At 40.7% G+C, this 17,065-nt stretch overlaps 2 protein-coding genes across 2 annotated transcripts in view; one reads left to right on the forward strand and one right to left on the reverse strand.

The window, feature by feature from the left end:
• si:dkey-148h10.5 (uncharacterized protein LOC107988039 homolog) overlaps positions 1–17,065 on the reverse strand; it is a 39,507-nt gene that overhangs the window by 14,611 nt on the left and 7,831 nt on the right. The gene's annotated exons all lie outside the window — the stretch shown is intronic.
• Positions 4,644–16,988, forward strand: alg6 (ALG6 alpha-1,3-glucosyltransferase). The gene is made up of 14 exons (XM_035413486.1): positions 4,644–4,884; positions 5,351–5,435; positions 6,431–6,520; positions 7,728–7,816; positions 8,461–8,543; positions 8,709–8,773; positions 9,499–9,684; positions 10,379–10,514; positions 12,376–12,461; positions 13,391–13,475; positions 13,558–13,628; positions 15,170–15,238; positions 16,061–16,256; positions 16,631–16,988. The coding sequence occupies exons 1-14, from the start codon at positions 4,803–4,805 to the stop codon at positions 16,841–16,843; spliced, it is 1,536 nt and encodes a 511-aa protein (XP_035269377.1). The 5' UTR covers positions 4,644–4,802; the 3' UTR covers positions 16,844–16,988.

The following is a 17,065-nucleotide window of genomic DNA, read 5'->3' on the forward strand; positions in this document are numbered from 1 at the left end:
TAATCAGTTTTACACAAACAGCAAATGGTGGATGGTGTGTGCCACACGGGTTACTGCTATATTTAACTGATACCCATGGGAAAAGAGAAAGGGGTGTCTTCTTGAATTCACTTTCGTACTCAAGAAGCTGCTGATCCAGTGCTTCTCAATGACATTGGATAACAGGGGATCATTCCAGGAGCGAATCCTTATTCCTTAAAATGAGTCTAACATTTCTATGTGCATTGCTCCGATGCCTGCTGTCACAATGCAGTTAGACTGCACATACCGCTAAGTAATTTATTGCACGGCGTGACATACAGAATTTCCTTTTAAAATTAAGAAAAGGAAAAGAGCTTTTGCCTCAAAAAAAAAAAAAAAATATTCAAGCACATTTTCATGTCAAAACTATATTTTGTAGATAGCATTGAGATGGCGTTTTTATTGTCTACTTTTACGCAAGCAGGCTATATATGGCAGGAATAAATTATTGTAAGCCCTTCCACACGCATGTTATTCATTATATTTGACGATTATAATCACGTTTTTCGCTTTATTCGAAATTAGAAAAAAAAATTGCACATTGTATTTTAATACAATACATTTGCTTATCACGCAACAATGTAAATTCTCATGCCAAATACGACTAAATTAAAGAAGAGTAACACAGCAATATATCATCGAGGACTCCAGTAGCCAACATTTTTTCCAAATTGTAAAAATTGCGTAATGATGAAAATGAATCCTGATCTCTATCCGAATATTAACTTCCCACCAACACTTCGAGTCACCAAATCTCTTGTAACTGCAAATGTTTGGTCAAAAACTACTGTCAATTAATGTTTTGTTTGTTTTATGTAGCGTAGGCCTACATGTGTAGGCTAACCTACAAGTAGATTTCAAACTAAGCCATTACTGTTCATAGTTTTGAAACAGCAGTGATTAAAATCATCGCTAGATGGCGTTTATTGACACCAATATCCTTACACAAACCAACTTCAAAAGCAAGAAACTTTTGAAGCGCATCACTCGGAGCTGATTTTGGAATCAATAGAAGGTTGCACCTGCAGAAACAGTATTAACGCAACAAGAGGGGTGGCGATCGTATTTATCTTGGAGTAAGGACACTGTGAAATTGTTTACATTCAGCGCGTTTTAATGAACAGTCTATTTTAAGGCCAGCTGGTGGGAAAGAGTTGACTCTTTAACAAGTGCAAGGTTATAATAGATCCCCTCTTTTTATATAACTGACGTCAAGTAATAACCTTTCACGGCTTGAGATGGATAGTAGCCTACTGTACGGTCGGCTCCTATGCTTGGGTAATAATCTATCGCAAAGTAGCCTATCAGTAACTGACATTCCGCAGGACAGGCCGCAGAGCTATAACGTGGCCGAGTGAGATGGGTTTCAACAAATAACCCACTGTTGAATGTGCTTATCTAATCATAGTCGGATTATTCAAACACATCAAAAACAAAACATATATCTCATTTCGTAGTGTAAATTCCAGGGATTAAGGGCAGTGATGAAAGCGTTTATTTTTATGTTTCATCTTTTGGAAAACTCAAAAGGAAAAAAGGACTACTTTGAATCACGGAGCCATTGTTAACATTTAGGCCAAATAATATCGAATAATACAATACGTCTATATTTAGGTCCTAATATGGACCAAAAGATATACTACCTCAAAATTAGTTTGGACCAATTAATAATCATTATAAATGCAGTTATCATATTACTAAGCAACTTAAAATTACATACGCGGGAGTTGATAAAACCATATTAAACTGAGTGGTAATTTCAGGAGTAACGAAGGCGCTAACACAAATACACAAGGGTCTATGTTAGTTATATAAGTGAAACAAAGTATGATATAAAACCACAAAACGATGTCCACACTCGTGCACCATTCCCGTTCGGTGGAAAGGTCGCAGAACAGATAATGTATAAACCTTGCCGTGCCGTCTTGATCCCACGACTGTCGTACGGGATGGTGACCTTTGGATCTGCACCTGCTCTTCCGCACACAGGTGGGGTCTACGGACTGTGAGAACGCCCAGTTCCCACAGGCACGAGAAAGACGCTTCTATTATAGGTCCAATGTTAGGCCGGGGACCACCAAAGGGGTTTCAGTTTAAAAAGAGTTTTTAAACATGTTAAGGTTTTATTGCTGCGCTATTCCGTTTTAGGCCAACGCTGTACAGACAATGCACCAATCAAATATTTTCAATAAAGAAGGCAATGATTTCGAATTATCAAGGCATTATACTAGTTGTTTAAATCAGAAAGCGTACAATCGAGCACCTCTTAGACAAAATGAAATAATAAACACGCAATTATATATAATTTTTCATTTAATCTTGCATTTTGCGAACTGCAATTTAAATTTGTTAAAAAGCTGTCATGCAATTTAAAAGCTTCCATACCTTTCGGTCAAAAACTGTGATTCGTCCTACAATCTGATTACCTACGATAAAACAGCAACTTTATTTCTCCGAATCCCATCATTGAACATTTGTGAGGCAGCAGGCTTAAATGTAATGTTCAATGACAGATTTTTATCAAAGCTACAGTACCATCATTTTTGGATGGCGGACATAACGAAAAGAATTGATTTCGTCGGATGCTCAGGAGACTACGATGCAAGGGACGATATATTTACCAAAATACATGTTAAACGAGCAACACTATTTTAACTTTAATTCACTTGCATTGTGGTTGTTTAGTTTTATTTTCACATGATATATTAACAAACAAACAAATAAAAACAGCATGTTGTAAGGTAGCACATAAACGTAAAAGAGCTTTGAAACTGACAATGAGTTACTTGTGATGCTTTTGTTTCTTGTCATTTGTGTTGTGTTTTGCTCGCAATGCCACCGTTTGAGCTGCAGATATGTAAGAGATGGTAGAAAAAAAGGGTAGAATATAAATACAAAATATTATATTCTAATTCAAAAGAATGAAAAAGTATGTAGGTTATTGAAGCAAACATGACAACAAAACTCTTGGGCCTCATTATAGGCCTACTTAAACGAATGACAAGCTAACCCACCTCCTACAAAGGCCATAGATAAATGTACATGCAGCAGTGGCTGAATAATAAAAAGCTGAAGAAATTAAGCAATAAATGACAATGTAAAGCTGGCACAGAGCATTAATAACTAATGGACACCAATGACTAATAGGCCTCCTATTGTAATGAAAGTGTCACCGCAAATCAGCAGTTGTCCAGCGTTATTATTATTTATAAATATTTGATGAATGAACTACAAAGAACTATATCCAACAACTTTTGATCTAGAAAAACAGAAATTAACAAACAGATGAACATTGTTAGTGTGCACTGCTGTGTGAACACATTAAGGAGACATTATGTAGTTGTGATATTAATTTGACTTATATAAAAACCATCCTATCCCAGAGTAGTTTATGATGATGATGATGATGATTATTATTATTATGATGATGATTATTATTATTATTATTACATAAAAACTCATATCCCTGGATCATTTAATATTTTCACGTGAATTAGCTAAATTAAGACAACCTGTGATAAACCTGTCTAGTAGGCTATACGGACATGTTGATAAGACAGACCTTACAATATTTGGTGAAATTTGGTCTTGCAAATCCTTGTGAAGTTACAAATAATAATAATAATAATCATAGTAATAATAAAAGCATGATTATCCATGAAACAAAAATGGCAATGTATTCATTTACATCACCACTGGCGTTGTGGGGGTCCGGTGGGGGGGCTCGATTAAGTATAATATTAAAAGGTGCTATATGCTGCCCTTGTTTTCATTGCTTCTTGAACTAGGCCAATCTGAAACTTATACAATGAGTTAATATTTATAATGATGGGGAAACCTTCGCATCCAATTAAAAATGCAGAAATGAATTCCATCAATCACAACATCATGCTTTCCACTCTAAACAATTCACAGGTAAGCAGTCATGTGCAGAATGACTGTATTAGTTTACAGTTTTCCTTGTATGTGAAAACCTACTTGGCAATAAACCTGATTCTGATTCTGACATGCTATTCATTCATATCTTTATGTTGACATAATCAACTTAGGATACGTATCACGTGACATCCTGGATTGTTGCCTTCTGGATGCATATTCAGTTTCCAAACAAAAAATAAAACAATACTAAAAAAATAATGTAGTGACTAACACTCGCGGAAACCAGAAATATTGTATTAGGCCATATTACAAAACTGATTAACGTTTGTTACGTGTTGTTTTGAGAATGACTAGCTCAATGGGCATAGTGACAACGTTAAGACCCAACGGTCTACTTTTGGCCAGAACCGTGTCAGGCTAAACACACCATCACAAAACATAAATAAATAAATAAATAAATAAATAAATAAATAAATAAGCGACTAAGCGGTACAACGCACGGAAATTACGCATTTGATAGGCCTACGAACCTTCCGAAAAAGGTTTGGAATTGGGCTATAGCTATATTTTATTGTACCAGTAAGAATGAAGCAGAAACTGACCGCAGGATGGTTCAAATATGCTTACCATGAAACAAAGAAATAAACAAACAAAAAACTGTTATCTAAGGTTAATTATTTCACAGCACACCTTATCAGGTAAGACAATGGTACGGACATAGGGGTTATTGCGTCATCAGTTAGCGACGGCGCGTTTTTCTGTGGAATATTTCATGCGACGTGTATTTTAAAGGAAGCGGTGCGCTGGTGTCCTTAACAAAGAGCGGATGGTCGGAAATGGCAACGCTAGCCAGCGTAACCTCTGAACAATATTAAAGCAGTAGCCAGGAATCTACTCCAGAGATGGAAAACTGGAGCCTTGTATCACTCTGTGTTTTGCTAGGTCTGACGACGAGGTGGACAGTGTCCCTGAATACGTATTCAGGTTAGCTAGCTTGCTAACATACACCATCAGATTATCGCCACGTAGGATAGGTAGGGGTAGCTAACGTTCGCTCACTGGTGGCTAGATAATTTACTGTAGCAATGATAAATTTGGTTAGCAGCTTTTGTTTATAATTCATGTAGTATGACTACACTTTCATTTTCAAAACAAACGTGGATTACAACAGTTACCAAAAGTAACGTTAGCTGTAGCTAATAGCCTAACTAATGTGGGTACACTATTGAGAAAGCCAAATTACCTTTTTTGGTAATTGCCACTTGGATCGTAACTATCAGTTATGCTAACGTTAACGTGACACGTGGATAAAACAGGATAAAACGTATCTGGTGATTAGTTCCTATTTGACAGCTGTAACCCTTGAGCAACAAGCTTATACCGTTTTTTGATTCGCAATCGTGGTTCCTAGCACAGCTACTTCTGACACCAAAAAATAATTTATTTCCAGGCACAAGTAAACCACCGATGTTTGGGGACTACGAAGCACAGAGGCACTGGCAAGAAGTAACATATAACCTCCCTGTTCAACAATGGTTGGTTATTTACTCAAAAATGACAGTAGACTCGTTCAGTACTCTTTGAATATTTACCGTGGTCTTCTCTGATTAAATAATGGAGTCTGAAATGTCTACTTATAGTAGCATAATCTGTATTCGTTGTTGCTTTTCTGTTTTCAGTATCAAGGAGCACAGTGCCACATTGCATATTATTTACTATCCTTGCCCACGTGTCATTGCCCACTTAACTTTCATGCCTGTTTCTTGGTCCGTTTTAAGTCTTTCAAGTTTAAGACTTGGTGGCCGCAGTTTTCGACAGCTGCTTCTATTCTCACGCACTGCCATGTTATTCTGTCAATATCACACTGTAAAAATAGTATTCAAGACTTTTGGGGTCTGGTTTAGGGTGGTCTCAAAATCTATGTTTTCTTCTGTAAGGTTACATTTTCCTGTCTTATTCGCAGGACTTCTAAGGCCACAGAACTTCAATATGATTTCCATTTTGCTCAGTTCTTGCTACTGTCAGAATAAATGTGCCTAGCTCCAAATGTATTTCCCATGTAACTCCTGTATCCTTCACCAAATATTGATAGATTGATAGATCATTTTATTCCCCATGTGTGGAAAGTAGATGACAATGTTATTGAAATGAACAAGGAAACTGGTATTGTGTCTTGTAAATTTAGTGCTAAATTTAGTTCTCTTGTTGTAAACAAAATAAACAATTAAAATCTGTTAATTTTTCATTATACACATTGTGATGGTTATCTGAAAACATGTCCCCATATTCCCATCCAGCCCCATATCCATTCTACCATTGTTTTTTTGATGGTCTCCTTGCAGATCTCTCAATTGTATTTTATTAAATCATATGTAGTGATGCAGACATAATGTTATTACAGGAATAGAATAATTTAAGCTGTTTATATCACTCAAATGTTTTGTTTTTGCACATTGTCTATACTGTAATTAGATGAAAATGTAGTGTGCATAATTCAGTTACTATATGTTTCATGTCATTTTAAATTTAGGTACTTCAATACCACTGACAACAACTTGAACTACTGGGGATTGGATTATCCTCCACTAACAGCCTTCCACAGTCTTCTCTGTGCTCACATGTAAGTATGGAAGCCTTTTCTAAATATTGTGTGACATTTTATGTGTGTTTTATGACACAAATGTTTATTTGCCTTTTTCAGGCAGTGCTTCTCCAGTTTAATTTTAGTCCAGATATTAAACAGTGAAATCTCATAGTTCCGCCTTGCGCCAGGCACCTCTTGAAAAACCCCGCTCCATTTGTCTTATCTTCAACAATCACTGCCATAACAAATAACATTAGTTTACAATACAATGGAAACGTTACTTCATGATTTTAGTCCCTCTCATTCTTGTCAACAGCAAACCAGGATCACTGTTACTTTTGTAACTTAGTATTAAAATTAGGTTTGATCAAGGGTCAAAATGGTCTTGCAGTATGTTTTTTATCATGGATACCTGGCTAGCCATCAACTCAATTTGTTTCAAAACTGCAACTATAATGTCGTAGCAAAACCATAGCAAATCTGTCTTCATTATTTGAGTGCCTATGTGATGTCACTTGCTAAATTAAATAAATATGGCACACATTTACACCAAACCTCTTAGCTCACTCAGTGTTGATGTGACTAAGATATTAGATGTAAAACAAGTGTTGTAACATGTTACACATACACCATCAGAAACTGCGGATGGTCTACATTCTATATGGATTTTGTATAGTAATTAGCTATTTTTTGTAGTGATTTATTTGTTATTTTGAATTATTTGTGAAATTTAATTTGGGCAGATTGAAAATATTTGAGTTACTATGAGTATCCAGTTCAAAGGTCCAGGAAACTTAAATTCTGAATTCTTTGCTGATGTGTTTTAATACTTTTTTGCATTCTTTAAATGGTTCTCTGCTGAACAGGTCACAATAATCAAATAGTGTTTATTATCATTAAATTGTCATAACTGGGTTAAAAACTCGAAAGGAATCTTAAGAGGACAATCAGTTGCCATGTCTGGGGAACATAACTACAATTTGAATTCAGTTTCCTGTCCCTTTGAATATTTAATCGCCAAAGGAATTTTTTAGTCACACTGGCGACCTTTTTACTCGCCATCTGGAGCCCTGCTTTTTGGTTTTTGAAATCAACCCTCCCTCCCCCCTAGCCTCTCATTTGGAAAATAACAAACGTGTCCTTCAGAAACCAGTATGATAAAACAAGTTTTATTACTGTACTAATTGTGTGCGGTATTTTGCTTGGGGTGTTTTTCTGAAGTGTGTGTGTGCATGTCACGCAGAGCTCAACTGATAAATCCTGAATGGGTTGAGCTGCATAAGTCTCGAGGATACGAGAGCCCCGCCCACAAGCTCTTCATGAGAGCAACTGGTAAGAAATGCTTGCGTGCACATTACATTACATTACATTCATTTAACAGATGCTCTTATCCAGGACAACTTTCAGTGTAGGGGAAACATAAGTGCATTCACCTGCCAGTGCATTCGCATGTCAGCTTTTGAGTGGCTTGACTATGCAGATATTGCAATAACGAATGGAGACACATCAAATATGTACACGTGCCTTTCGTGTGTACAGTTGCAAGAGTAATTGAGGGGAAAATGTGTGTACGCGAGTGTAAAGGCTATCTGTGACATCGCCACTGAGCCTTAATTAAAGTTGCAGATGAAGGTATATGTATGTGCAGAACAGTACATTACAATTTGGCAAATATTGATGAAAGTGAAAGTATGTGTCACGTTTTCTCTAAACAGCCCATATGTTGTGTAAAGGGAACTTTAAGAATCTTTCATTTTTGAGGCGGTGTAGCAGATTGTCAGAGAATGCCTTGGGAATCTAAAATACATGGAGTAATCAGGCTAATTATTTAAGGAACACAGTGGAAAATCATATGATGTTATTTGTAAAGTATTGGTTTTAATTAGTGTAATTTTGTTTCCTTATTTGTTCCGTTTGATTTTCCCAGCTACAAGAGTACCTGATGGCACTTCTAAAATACTTGTTTTTCTCCCCAGTTATTATTGCAGATATATTAATATACATTCCAGCTGTTGTGCTCTACTGTTTTTACCTCACGGATGGATCAACAAGAAGGAAGGTAGGAAAATTTTTCTTGTTCGCATTTTCTCTTCTTTCATTGTGAATGCATTTTAATATAAAAACTGTTACAATTAACAGGCGTGTAGTCATTCAGGAAAAAAAAACTTTGTGCAAGTACAGTGAGTCCATGCCCACATGCAGCCATGTTGTCTGCTTACTGCAGGTTTCAACATTGCTGTGCATCCTGCTCTACCCAGGACTGATCCTCATTGACCACGGACACTTTCAGTATCCTCAAGGAAAATGGAGAGGAACATTCTTATGAAACGTATTGTGTGAAATTGACTAGATAGTTTTAGGTTTGAGAAATCCAGGACTCCCAAGTGACTCAGTTGGTGAAGGCACTCATCAGAAACACTGTTTAAGACTGTGTTAGAGTATTGCAGCTTTGAAACCATTAGCTGACTTTGATTGTTAGTTTGCAGCGATGGACCGCGGTTGGCTTCGTCCTGTCAGGAGTAGGGTGGATCTAAGGCCAGTTCTCCTGGTAATACAGCTGAATTCGCTCCTCTGAACACGTCGCAGGACACCAGCTGACCTCAGTGAGAAGTATGCATTTCCTCATGTTGGGTCTAGCTGTCCTGTAGTACTGTGTGACCTATATAGTTTAAAATAGCCTCTCTCTTCCTGGCGAGTGCATCAGGAGAGCACACTTTACCTGCAGTGCTCTAGTGTGTGGGTGTTGATGGCACAGCGTTGACTAGAGGCAACTGGCTATTTCAGTTTGGGGAGGACAGAAAAGTGTGTTCTAAAATAAAAAGGTTATTTTGCGATGAACATTATTTTAGTTGTGCTTAGAATAACAATTTGTTCCAGAACAGCAAGCCAATATAATATATGACTGAGCTTTAAATTTATATTGATATTAAAACATCGGGTTATTTAGAGTAACAGTGGAGACATGCTTGATTAATGTAGACTGGGTTTGCATTGAAGCCTTGACTAGTCTACAGGTACAACAGTGTGAGCCTGGGTCTGGCACTTTGGGGGGTGCTCGGCCTAGGGCTGGGCTGGGACCTGCTGGGCTCTCTGGCCTTCACCCTGGCGCTCAACTACAAGCAGATGGAGCTCTACCACTCCCTGCCCTTCTTCTGCTACCTGCTGGGGAAGTGTGCCAAGAAGGGCCTGACCCACAAAGGGTGAGGACTCAGTGAATGTTCAACTGAAAGCTTTGTCATTGGATGTACTGAGGAAATTCAGTACTATATTTCAAATGGCAACCAACTCTCAATTAACTTCACAACATTCTCCTGAACAGACAACCTTGTAAAAAGTATGCAATTACACGTAGGGCAGATAGTCTGTTGGGGCATTATTATGAGCGATGAAACTGAGTGCTGTTATAGGCGTCCTCACATTTGTTGATTTAGTAACAATGTACCAAGGGCATTTGGTGGGCAAATGTATCACTGGATTAGATTGCAGGGAGCAGAAATGTCCAGATGACACAGTTGCAGTGCTGAAGTTCCTCAGCTATTCCTGTTGGTTCAGCTACACTAGAGCAGCCGGACCATTGCAGCTTCCTGTATATGTAAGGCAGAACATTAGCAAAGCAAGCTCAACTGAGGCTCCAGTTTACTGTTTGCAATGAAGTAAGATCACCTTTACGAACAACGCTGATTTACTGTAGCTGTTGAATGCAGCAGCATTTTGTCCCAACTTGCAAGAAGTGTTTTAAAAAAATATTTTTGCAATTAAGTGATTATAAAGCCACTGTAATTCTGTGCAATATATTGTACTTTTGTGTAGCTGCATGCATGATATGTGGGTATTTCTCTGTTCTTATAATGTTTGTCTTGTGTGTGTCTGTACGTGTGTACATGTGCACTGCAGGTTGATCCTGCTTTTGAAGATCTCCGTGACGGTTGTGGCAACCTTCGCCGTGTGCTGGCTGCCCTTCCTATCCGACCCCCAGCAGTCCCTGCAAGTGGTACGCCGGCTGTTTCCCGTGGGGCGCGGACTGTTTGAGGTGAGTTTGGCCTTCGCAGGAAGTGGAACACAAGACTGGTGTACCCCCTAATTTCAGTCACCCCCAACCCCCAACCCCCTGCCACTCTGGCCTAGAAAATCTCACTTTAATGTGCAGTCTTTTCATTGGTTCCCTTTCCTAACTGCCTAAACAAAGGAGAACCGGCATCCTGTGTAAAAGAAAATAATAATAAATCATATTGACAAAATGGATAAATGGCAGCAGATCGGTTTCACTTCACCTCCGGGGGCAGGGTTAGATAATGCTGCTGAATTCTCTGGCGGGGTGTTTTCACACATCGCTGGGAGGTGTGCATTAGCGGCGCTGCTGGCTGCCAGGGCCGCGCTCCGCGAGTCTGACAGGAGAGCGCTGGCAGGAACGCGTGTCCTTGAAAACCCCGCACGCCGACTCGGTCGGCGGCACAGAGCACGGTGTCAAACGAACGCGCACCGCGCTGCTCTGAGCGAAGAGGAAAACGCGGCGGTGTGGCGGCCATGCCGAACGCCTCTCTTAGCGGCTGCAGCTAACCCAGGGAGGAGCTCTTCGCTGAGGCAGAGTACCGCCACGCTACTCTGGAGGGGGCTGTTCGCAGTTCGGATGTGAGGGGTAATGGAAAGTAGTGGCAGCGTGCGTCTGGCCTTTGTTTCTGAAAGGATGATACAGAGGGTGAGAGGGACTTTATCCCTGGGCCTGAAGTGTCAGGGGCTTCAGAAGGAGGGGGTGGGGGTGGGATCCGTGGTCCCACTGAACTAATTGTGAAGTTGTGTACGTAAGCAGGGCTCGCTGACCGCGTAAGCTAATACGCGGGACGGCGCCCCAGGTCTCTGGTTGCGCTCACAAAAATGGTAACAAATGCTGCTGGCTGTGAAATTCCTCCCCGGGTTGTAGGTGAGGCCGCTCTCACATTTGCCGACGGGGGCCAGGGCCAAGCCCAAGTCTTCATGTGTCCCCTTCGGCGGCGAGCGCAGGCATCCCCGCTGCTATTCGGAGCTGCTCGGAGGAAGGCGGCTGAGCCGTCCGCCTGCTGGCCCGCCGGCTGGCCCGCCGGCTGCAATGTCCACACAGCTGCGGCCCGAGCAGCTGTGCTGGAGACGAGTGTACCATGTCACAGCCCACCCCCTGGGCTGCCTCTTTAATATCAAACTTGATCCAAGCACAACTGCTAAAGTCTTCAGCCCTCTTACAAACCGCACGCCACTCCTCCGGTCACTGCCACAAAAAAGTGCAAACGCTCGCATTTCAGGACTCTTTACATAGGAGCCAAACGAGACGCTTTATCTTTAGTGTAAGCCTGTTGCGTAAATAATGCGGATAAATTAATTAGCACATTGGGGTTCATTTTTTTTTTGTTGTTGTTAAGGTTTTCGAATAAGTGTGTAGCATTTTGACTTCCCAGGAGCCTGACAGCACAGTTTATGGCAGGAGAAATTCTTTACCGTGCCCTCCTGTCCAACTGTACCGTGGAATGCACGAGGAATTTTTATTGCACTTTCAGTTGGGAAATGATTACTTGGAGTAATGCTACTTATTTGCTTTCACTTCAAAGTCTAAATTCTTTTGAAAGCTGCGAGCCATAGTTTCTGGCTCTATAATTAGGAATTGTCTGATGTTTTATTTAATTATGCTGAAGGAAAACATTTAACGCATTTTTCTGGTTAACTGCAGTGTTATTGTGTGATATTATTTTAATGGTCAAGCTGCTAATGGATTTGATTTATCATTTTCACTGTATCTGAGAATCTTCTGCCATGTAGAAAATAATCGATGTTGTAAACATGTTTTCTTTATTGATCTGTATAATTTTTAAACTGAGATACCCTGTACCTACACACTTGTTTGCTTACTGCTTTGGACTGTTCAGGATAAAGTGGCCAACACGTGGTGCAGCCTGAACGTCCTGATAAAGATCAGAGCCCAGCTGTCCTCCGAAACGCAGTTATACCTCAGGTAATCCTGCGCCTCTCCTTAAACTCCGCCTCCTATTGAGGACAGCCCAAATAGGCCAATGAGCATATTCCGGAGTAGTGAAAATAAGATTATCCAAAGTAATGACATCTCAAAAGAGCTCTTAGAAACCAATCTACAGCTGCTAGGGCCACTTTAACAAGGGCCGGCCATTTTAAAATCAAATTTGGGGATTCCAAGCATTTACGCTCGAGACTGAAAACAGTTATTTTCTTGAATCGAGGAGGCTCGTGTCACTTCTCCCTCCACGGCCGGAGTGAGTGGGTCCGAGCTGCCGCAGTCGGGCCTGTCGTGTTTAAATGTTTAAATAGCTCGGCCGTCTAAATTTAGAGATCCTCCCGGCCCTGCAATAGAGACGTATCGCTAAGACGGATAATACCCTGGATTTGGTGGGCTCAGTTGACTGCCGCATTTAAAAAAAAAAAAAAAAATACAAAAACATTAGCTTTTGGGGCAGGCTGTGTGATTGCATTGGAGAGGTGCCACGCAGGGACGGATGGTTCTGGAAGCAGGCCTCTGAACTCTGCCCCCCACGGCCACATCCCTCTTCGCCCTCAGCTGTTTCCCCTCCCCGTGGGAGCAGATGCCTGTGCCCCAGGGGGCTATTGTGTTCTAATGGAAATTGTGGGAAGGCTGTTCTCACACCTTTCACTCGCTGACGTGCCAGGTTTCTTCCCCTGAGTGACAATCGAAGGGTTAGTTCAGGGACACCCAAAGCGACCGCAGTTTTTCCACAATATTGTTTCCACTGATAGGGTCTCATTTGCCTTGGTACTGCACAGAAAAAAGATCAGGTAGCCACCAACTGATGATTTAGTTTTAATCTAGTTGTGAACATTGCTGTTAAGAGAATGAAACCCCAGTGCATTGTGCAGTTTTGTCTCTGATGTTTTTCTTGTGTACCTTTTTAGTCTTGCTGCCACACTTCTGGCTGTCCTACCTTCATCTGTTAAGCTGTTGATGAACCCCACATTCTGGCAATTCAAACTTGCCCTGGTGAGTGTTCAAAATATATATTTAAAAATAAATGCATTTGTGAAAGAGCAGGAGTGTTTATCCTCTGCTTCTGTCCTTTTAGGTGAACTCGTCGCTGGCCTTTTTTCTCTTTTCCTTTCAGGTTCATGAAAAGTCCATCCTCCTGGCTGCATGGTGAGCCAATTTCTCCTTTTCGTAGATTTTAATGCCTCTTCAAATCTCAGACTCAAAGTAGAGTTCAGTCTGTTACGCAACTGATGTTGAAAGGTGAATTTTACCAGTAGTTCTGTGATTGAAGGGCTTCCATCTGGCAGCATTTGTTGAAATATTGTAATAAGACTATGAGTGCATAGATAATCTCTCCAGCACAGTGCTTTTCCATTGTCACTAAACACCGTCCACCATGAGGCCACTCAGCATGCTGTAACACCAGGCAGCAGTGATGTTGTTTTCTTCATTAGCCCAATCTAGATGAGAACAGGTTAACGTCAAACAACTGTTTTGCACTCAATGAATATTTTAGTGTAGCGTGAAGCCATGAAGACCTGTGCGGTGGTTGTCTGAATTTGACTTCATCTTCCGTGTAAAAGCAGGAGCCATGTTTGATCCTGTAGCTTCCCTGTGTTGGGAGCGGTGGTCATAATCATTTACAGCACTGCTGCGTGTATAAAAAGAGCAGGCAGCTGTGCACTCAAGATTTTATAGCGTGGATTTGGTTACAGATTTCCCTGATCTATTAATCTAGATTATCCAGATTGCTGCTTTATTAACTATTGAGTTATATCTTGCACCTGTCTCCAAATCAATCAGTAATGTGTGTGCGCCAGGATTAGGAAAGAATTTTGTCCTAGAACGGAGGGTGGTGTTTGTTGAGGATCAATTATAAAGCTGCTGGAATGGATGTAACAAGATCGCCAAAGCAAGACCTGTAATCACTGGATCAGCACAGGATTGAGCCTGGCCCATTCATTTTATTCCATTTCAATTTAATTTGATGAATTTATTAACTTATTTGGCAGACTCATTATACCTGACTTGGCCGAGCTGCTGGATTTCATATTAGGCCCTCAGGTTGTTTATTGCAACAACAAAAAAAAAGACAATGGGAAGATACAGGAAAAATACAGTAGACATGAGTACATCATACACTCTGCAGGGGAGAGTAAGCATATTGAAAATTAAATACTTGACAGCCATGTGTGAGACATGGATTTCGCAGGGATGAGGAGGGAAGGGAATGAATAGATGATGGTGAGGTCACGTCTAATATTGTTAATGGTTTCAAGTCACTTTTCAGGAATTGTAAAAATTGAAAGAAGCACTTATGTGAAATTTAAGAAATGTATTTACTATAGGAGAGGTAAAATTAGTAAATAAGCTGTTTGACAGTTATTTGTGCAGGAGCCTTTGTAGACCTATTGTTTTTACCCAAGGCAATTGTTAGTGAAAGATATAGGGATGGAGGAGCAAGATAACATATAATTAAGAAAGCATTAGATGATTTCAAAATCATCAAAGATCAGCAAATATTTCATGTTTTGCTTTTGATCCATTAAATACATATTGTAACTGGTCAGAACTTAAAATTATTTCAGAATTATACAAATGTTGGTGTTGGGACTCGATTCTTTACACAAAATGGGAAGGTGGGTTAACTATTCAAGGATGTTTTGTATGGAAATTGTCTAACTTGAATGTCCTGTTTTGTTTTTTAGTCCTGTTTGCCTCCTGATTAATGAACTCCCATTGATGGCAATCTGGTTTTTACTTACCTCTACGTTTAGGTAAGGCCAAGGAAACGTACAGCTATATCAGATTTCAGTATCTTGAATCACCCAGCAACACATTTTCACTTATTATTTCACTTCTGCCATACTGCGGTTGTTTTGGGTAGAAAACCGCATCCATTTCTGTCAGGACTGTAACGAAATTCCAGACTTGTTCACTCAGTTGCTTCCCTCAGTTTTCTTATATGGGAAAAACAATTGTGGGGATAGTACTGAGGATTAGAACACATCATGATTAATATTAATATCAATAATATAAATGCGACACCAATTATAATGGCACAATTTTCTTTTTATCTTGCGAATCCCCTGTGGGTGTGTCATCTGTCCATTGCACTCATGAAGGTCTTGAATGAGTGTGTATAGAGGGCGCAAGGCAGACCGGAGGACAGAAGCCGGCTGACTTTTGCCATCTGTTGAGAAATTCTTTTGCCACTTGTAATTGTTGTGCGCGTGGTAAGTGTAAGGATATTGGTGGATTATACAGCATAGTTGGCATACCTCTCCACTAAGCTCTCCTTGTATCGGAACAGCCAGTCATTCCCTATAAATTACACCAGGCGTTTTCTTAAAGTACAATTCAAGTGAACTCATTCTGCATTATGCATTATTAGTTTTACATTTGTTAAATACATACATGCTCTCTTGGATTCGGTCTTGCGCTCGATGCCTGTGAAGTGGCATTACAGCGAGAATGTTGTATGGATTGCATTTTTACACAATCGGGTTTAAGACACAAGTGCTTTTCTGTTCAAATGTCGGGGAATTTTCTTTCTCTCTCTCTCCTTTGTTTTTTTTGGCGTGCGCCTCCTATCCCAGCATGCTCCCCCTGCTCCTGAAGGACGGCCTGCTCCTGCCCTACGCGGTCACCTCCCTGGCCTTCCTCTTCCTCAGCCTGTACCTGCTCTCCGCCCTGGACCGCGTCACCGTGGACGACCTGAGGATCGGGCCCTACGTGCGGCTGTACAGGACCTGCTTCCCCACCATCAACATCCCCTTAATCATCAAGTGGAAAGTAAGGAGCAGATCATAAGACAGTCACCTGACGTCCTCATCATCGGACTCTAACCCGGGGTCAGACACAGAGAGCTAGTCTTTATATAGCGCGGGTCATTAACGCAGGTTAGCCAACGTATCTTTATTTACATAAGGGGCATTAATGCAGAGGGCGGCCGATGAGGATAGTGTTACCGGCAGCCGCGGTCAGAGCTGCTCGCAGCACTTATTTCACTGATCCCTCAGACCGCTGTTCCTAAATAGACATGTTAATGTTGATCCCGCTCTGCCGGGCTGTTTGCCTTTCCTGCCCGGGCGAAAATAAATGTTGGTTATAGGGGCCAATGGCGGCCGGATCTCGCGTAACGTGCTCTCCTCCTCCTCTCTTTACAGTTTGCTTTCTTCCTCCTCGCCATGGCTGGCCTGAGCTTTACGAGCGCCGCGCTGGAGCCTCCAGCTAACCTGCCTGATTTGTTTCCTGTCCTGGTGTCTCTGTGCGCCTATTTCCAGTTCCTGGGCTGTCTGGTGTATTTCAACGTCGTTCAGCTGATGGAGTCGCCCAGCGTGGACGATCGGGGAAAAAAAAATAAAGTCAAAAAACCTTGAAAAGAAAAGAGAAAAATAAAACAAAAGCCCCACTACTAAAGACTTCAGATCGGAAAGCCTCCAACCCGTGACAGCAGTTCCCATCCTTATTTTGTAATCATGTCCTTCAAAACCTGAGAATATTTTGATATTAAAACAAATTCCACAAATGTGTCCACTTTTGTTTTTTAAACCTCTCATATTCAAACTTGAATACACATGTATTTGTTCTTTAGCAGAACA

Source organism: Anguilla anguilla, chromosome 4, assembly GCF_013347855.1.
Source record: "Anguilla anguilla isolate fAngAng1 chromosome 4, fAngAng1.pri, whole genome shotgun sequence".
In the NCBI taxonomy this organism is placed as follows: Eukaryota; Metazoa; Chordata; class Actinopteri; order Anguilliformes; family Anguillidae; genus Anguilla; species Anguilla anguilla.

What these genes read in the sequence shown, in the direction of transcription:
- alg6 (XM_035413486.1), top strand. Translation starts at nt 4,803, where the DNA reads ATGGAAAACTGGAGCCTTGTATCACTCTGTGTTTTGCTAGGTCTGACG. An exon ending in AACCTCCCTGTTCAACAATG is followed by an intron (nt 5,436 to 6,430) that starts GTTGGTTATTTA and finishes TTTTAAATTTAG; the next exon opens with GTACTTCAATACCACTGACA. An exon ending in GCTCTTCATGAGAGCAACTG is followed by an intron (nt 7,817 to 8,460) that starts GTAAGAAATGCT and finishes TTTTCTCCCCAG; the next exon opens with TTATTATTGCAGATATATTA.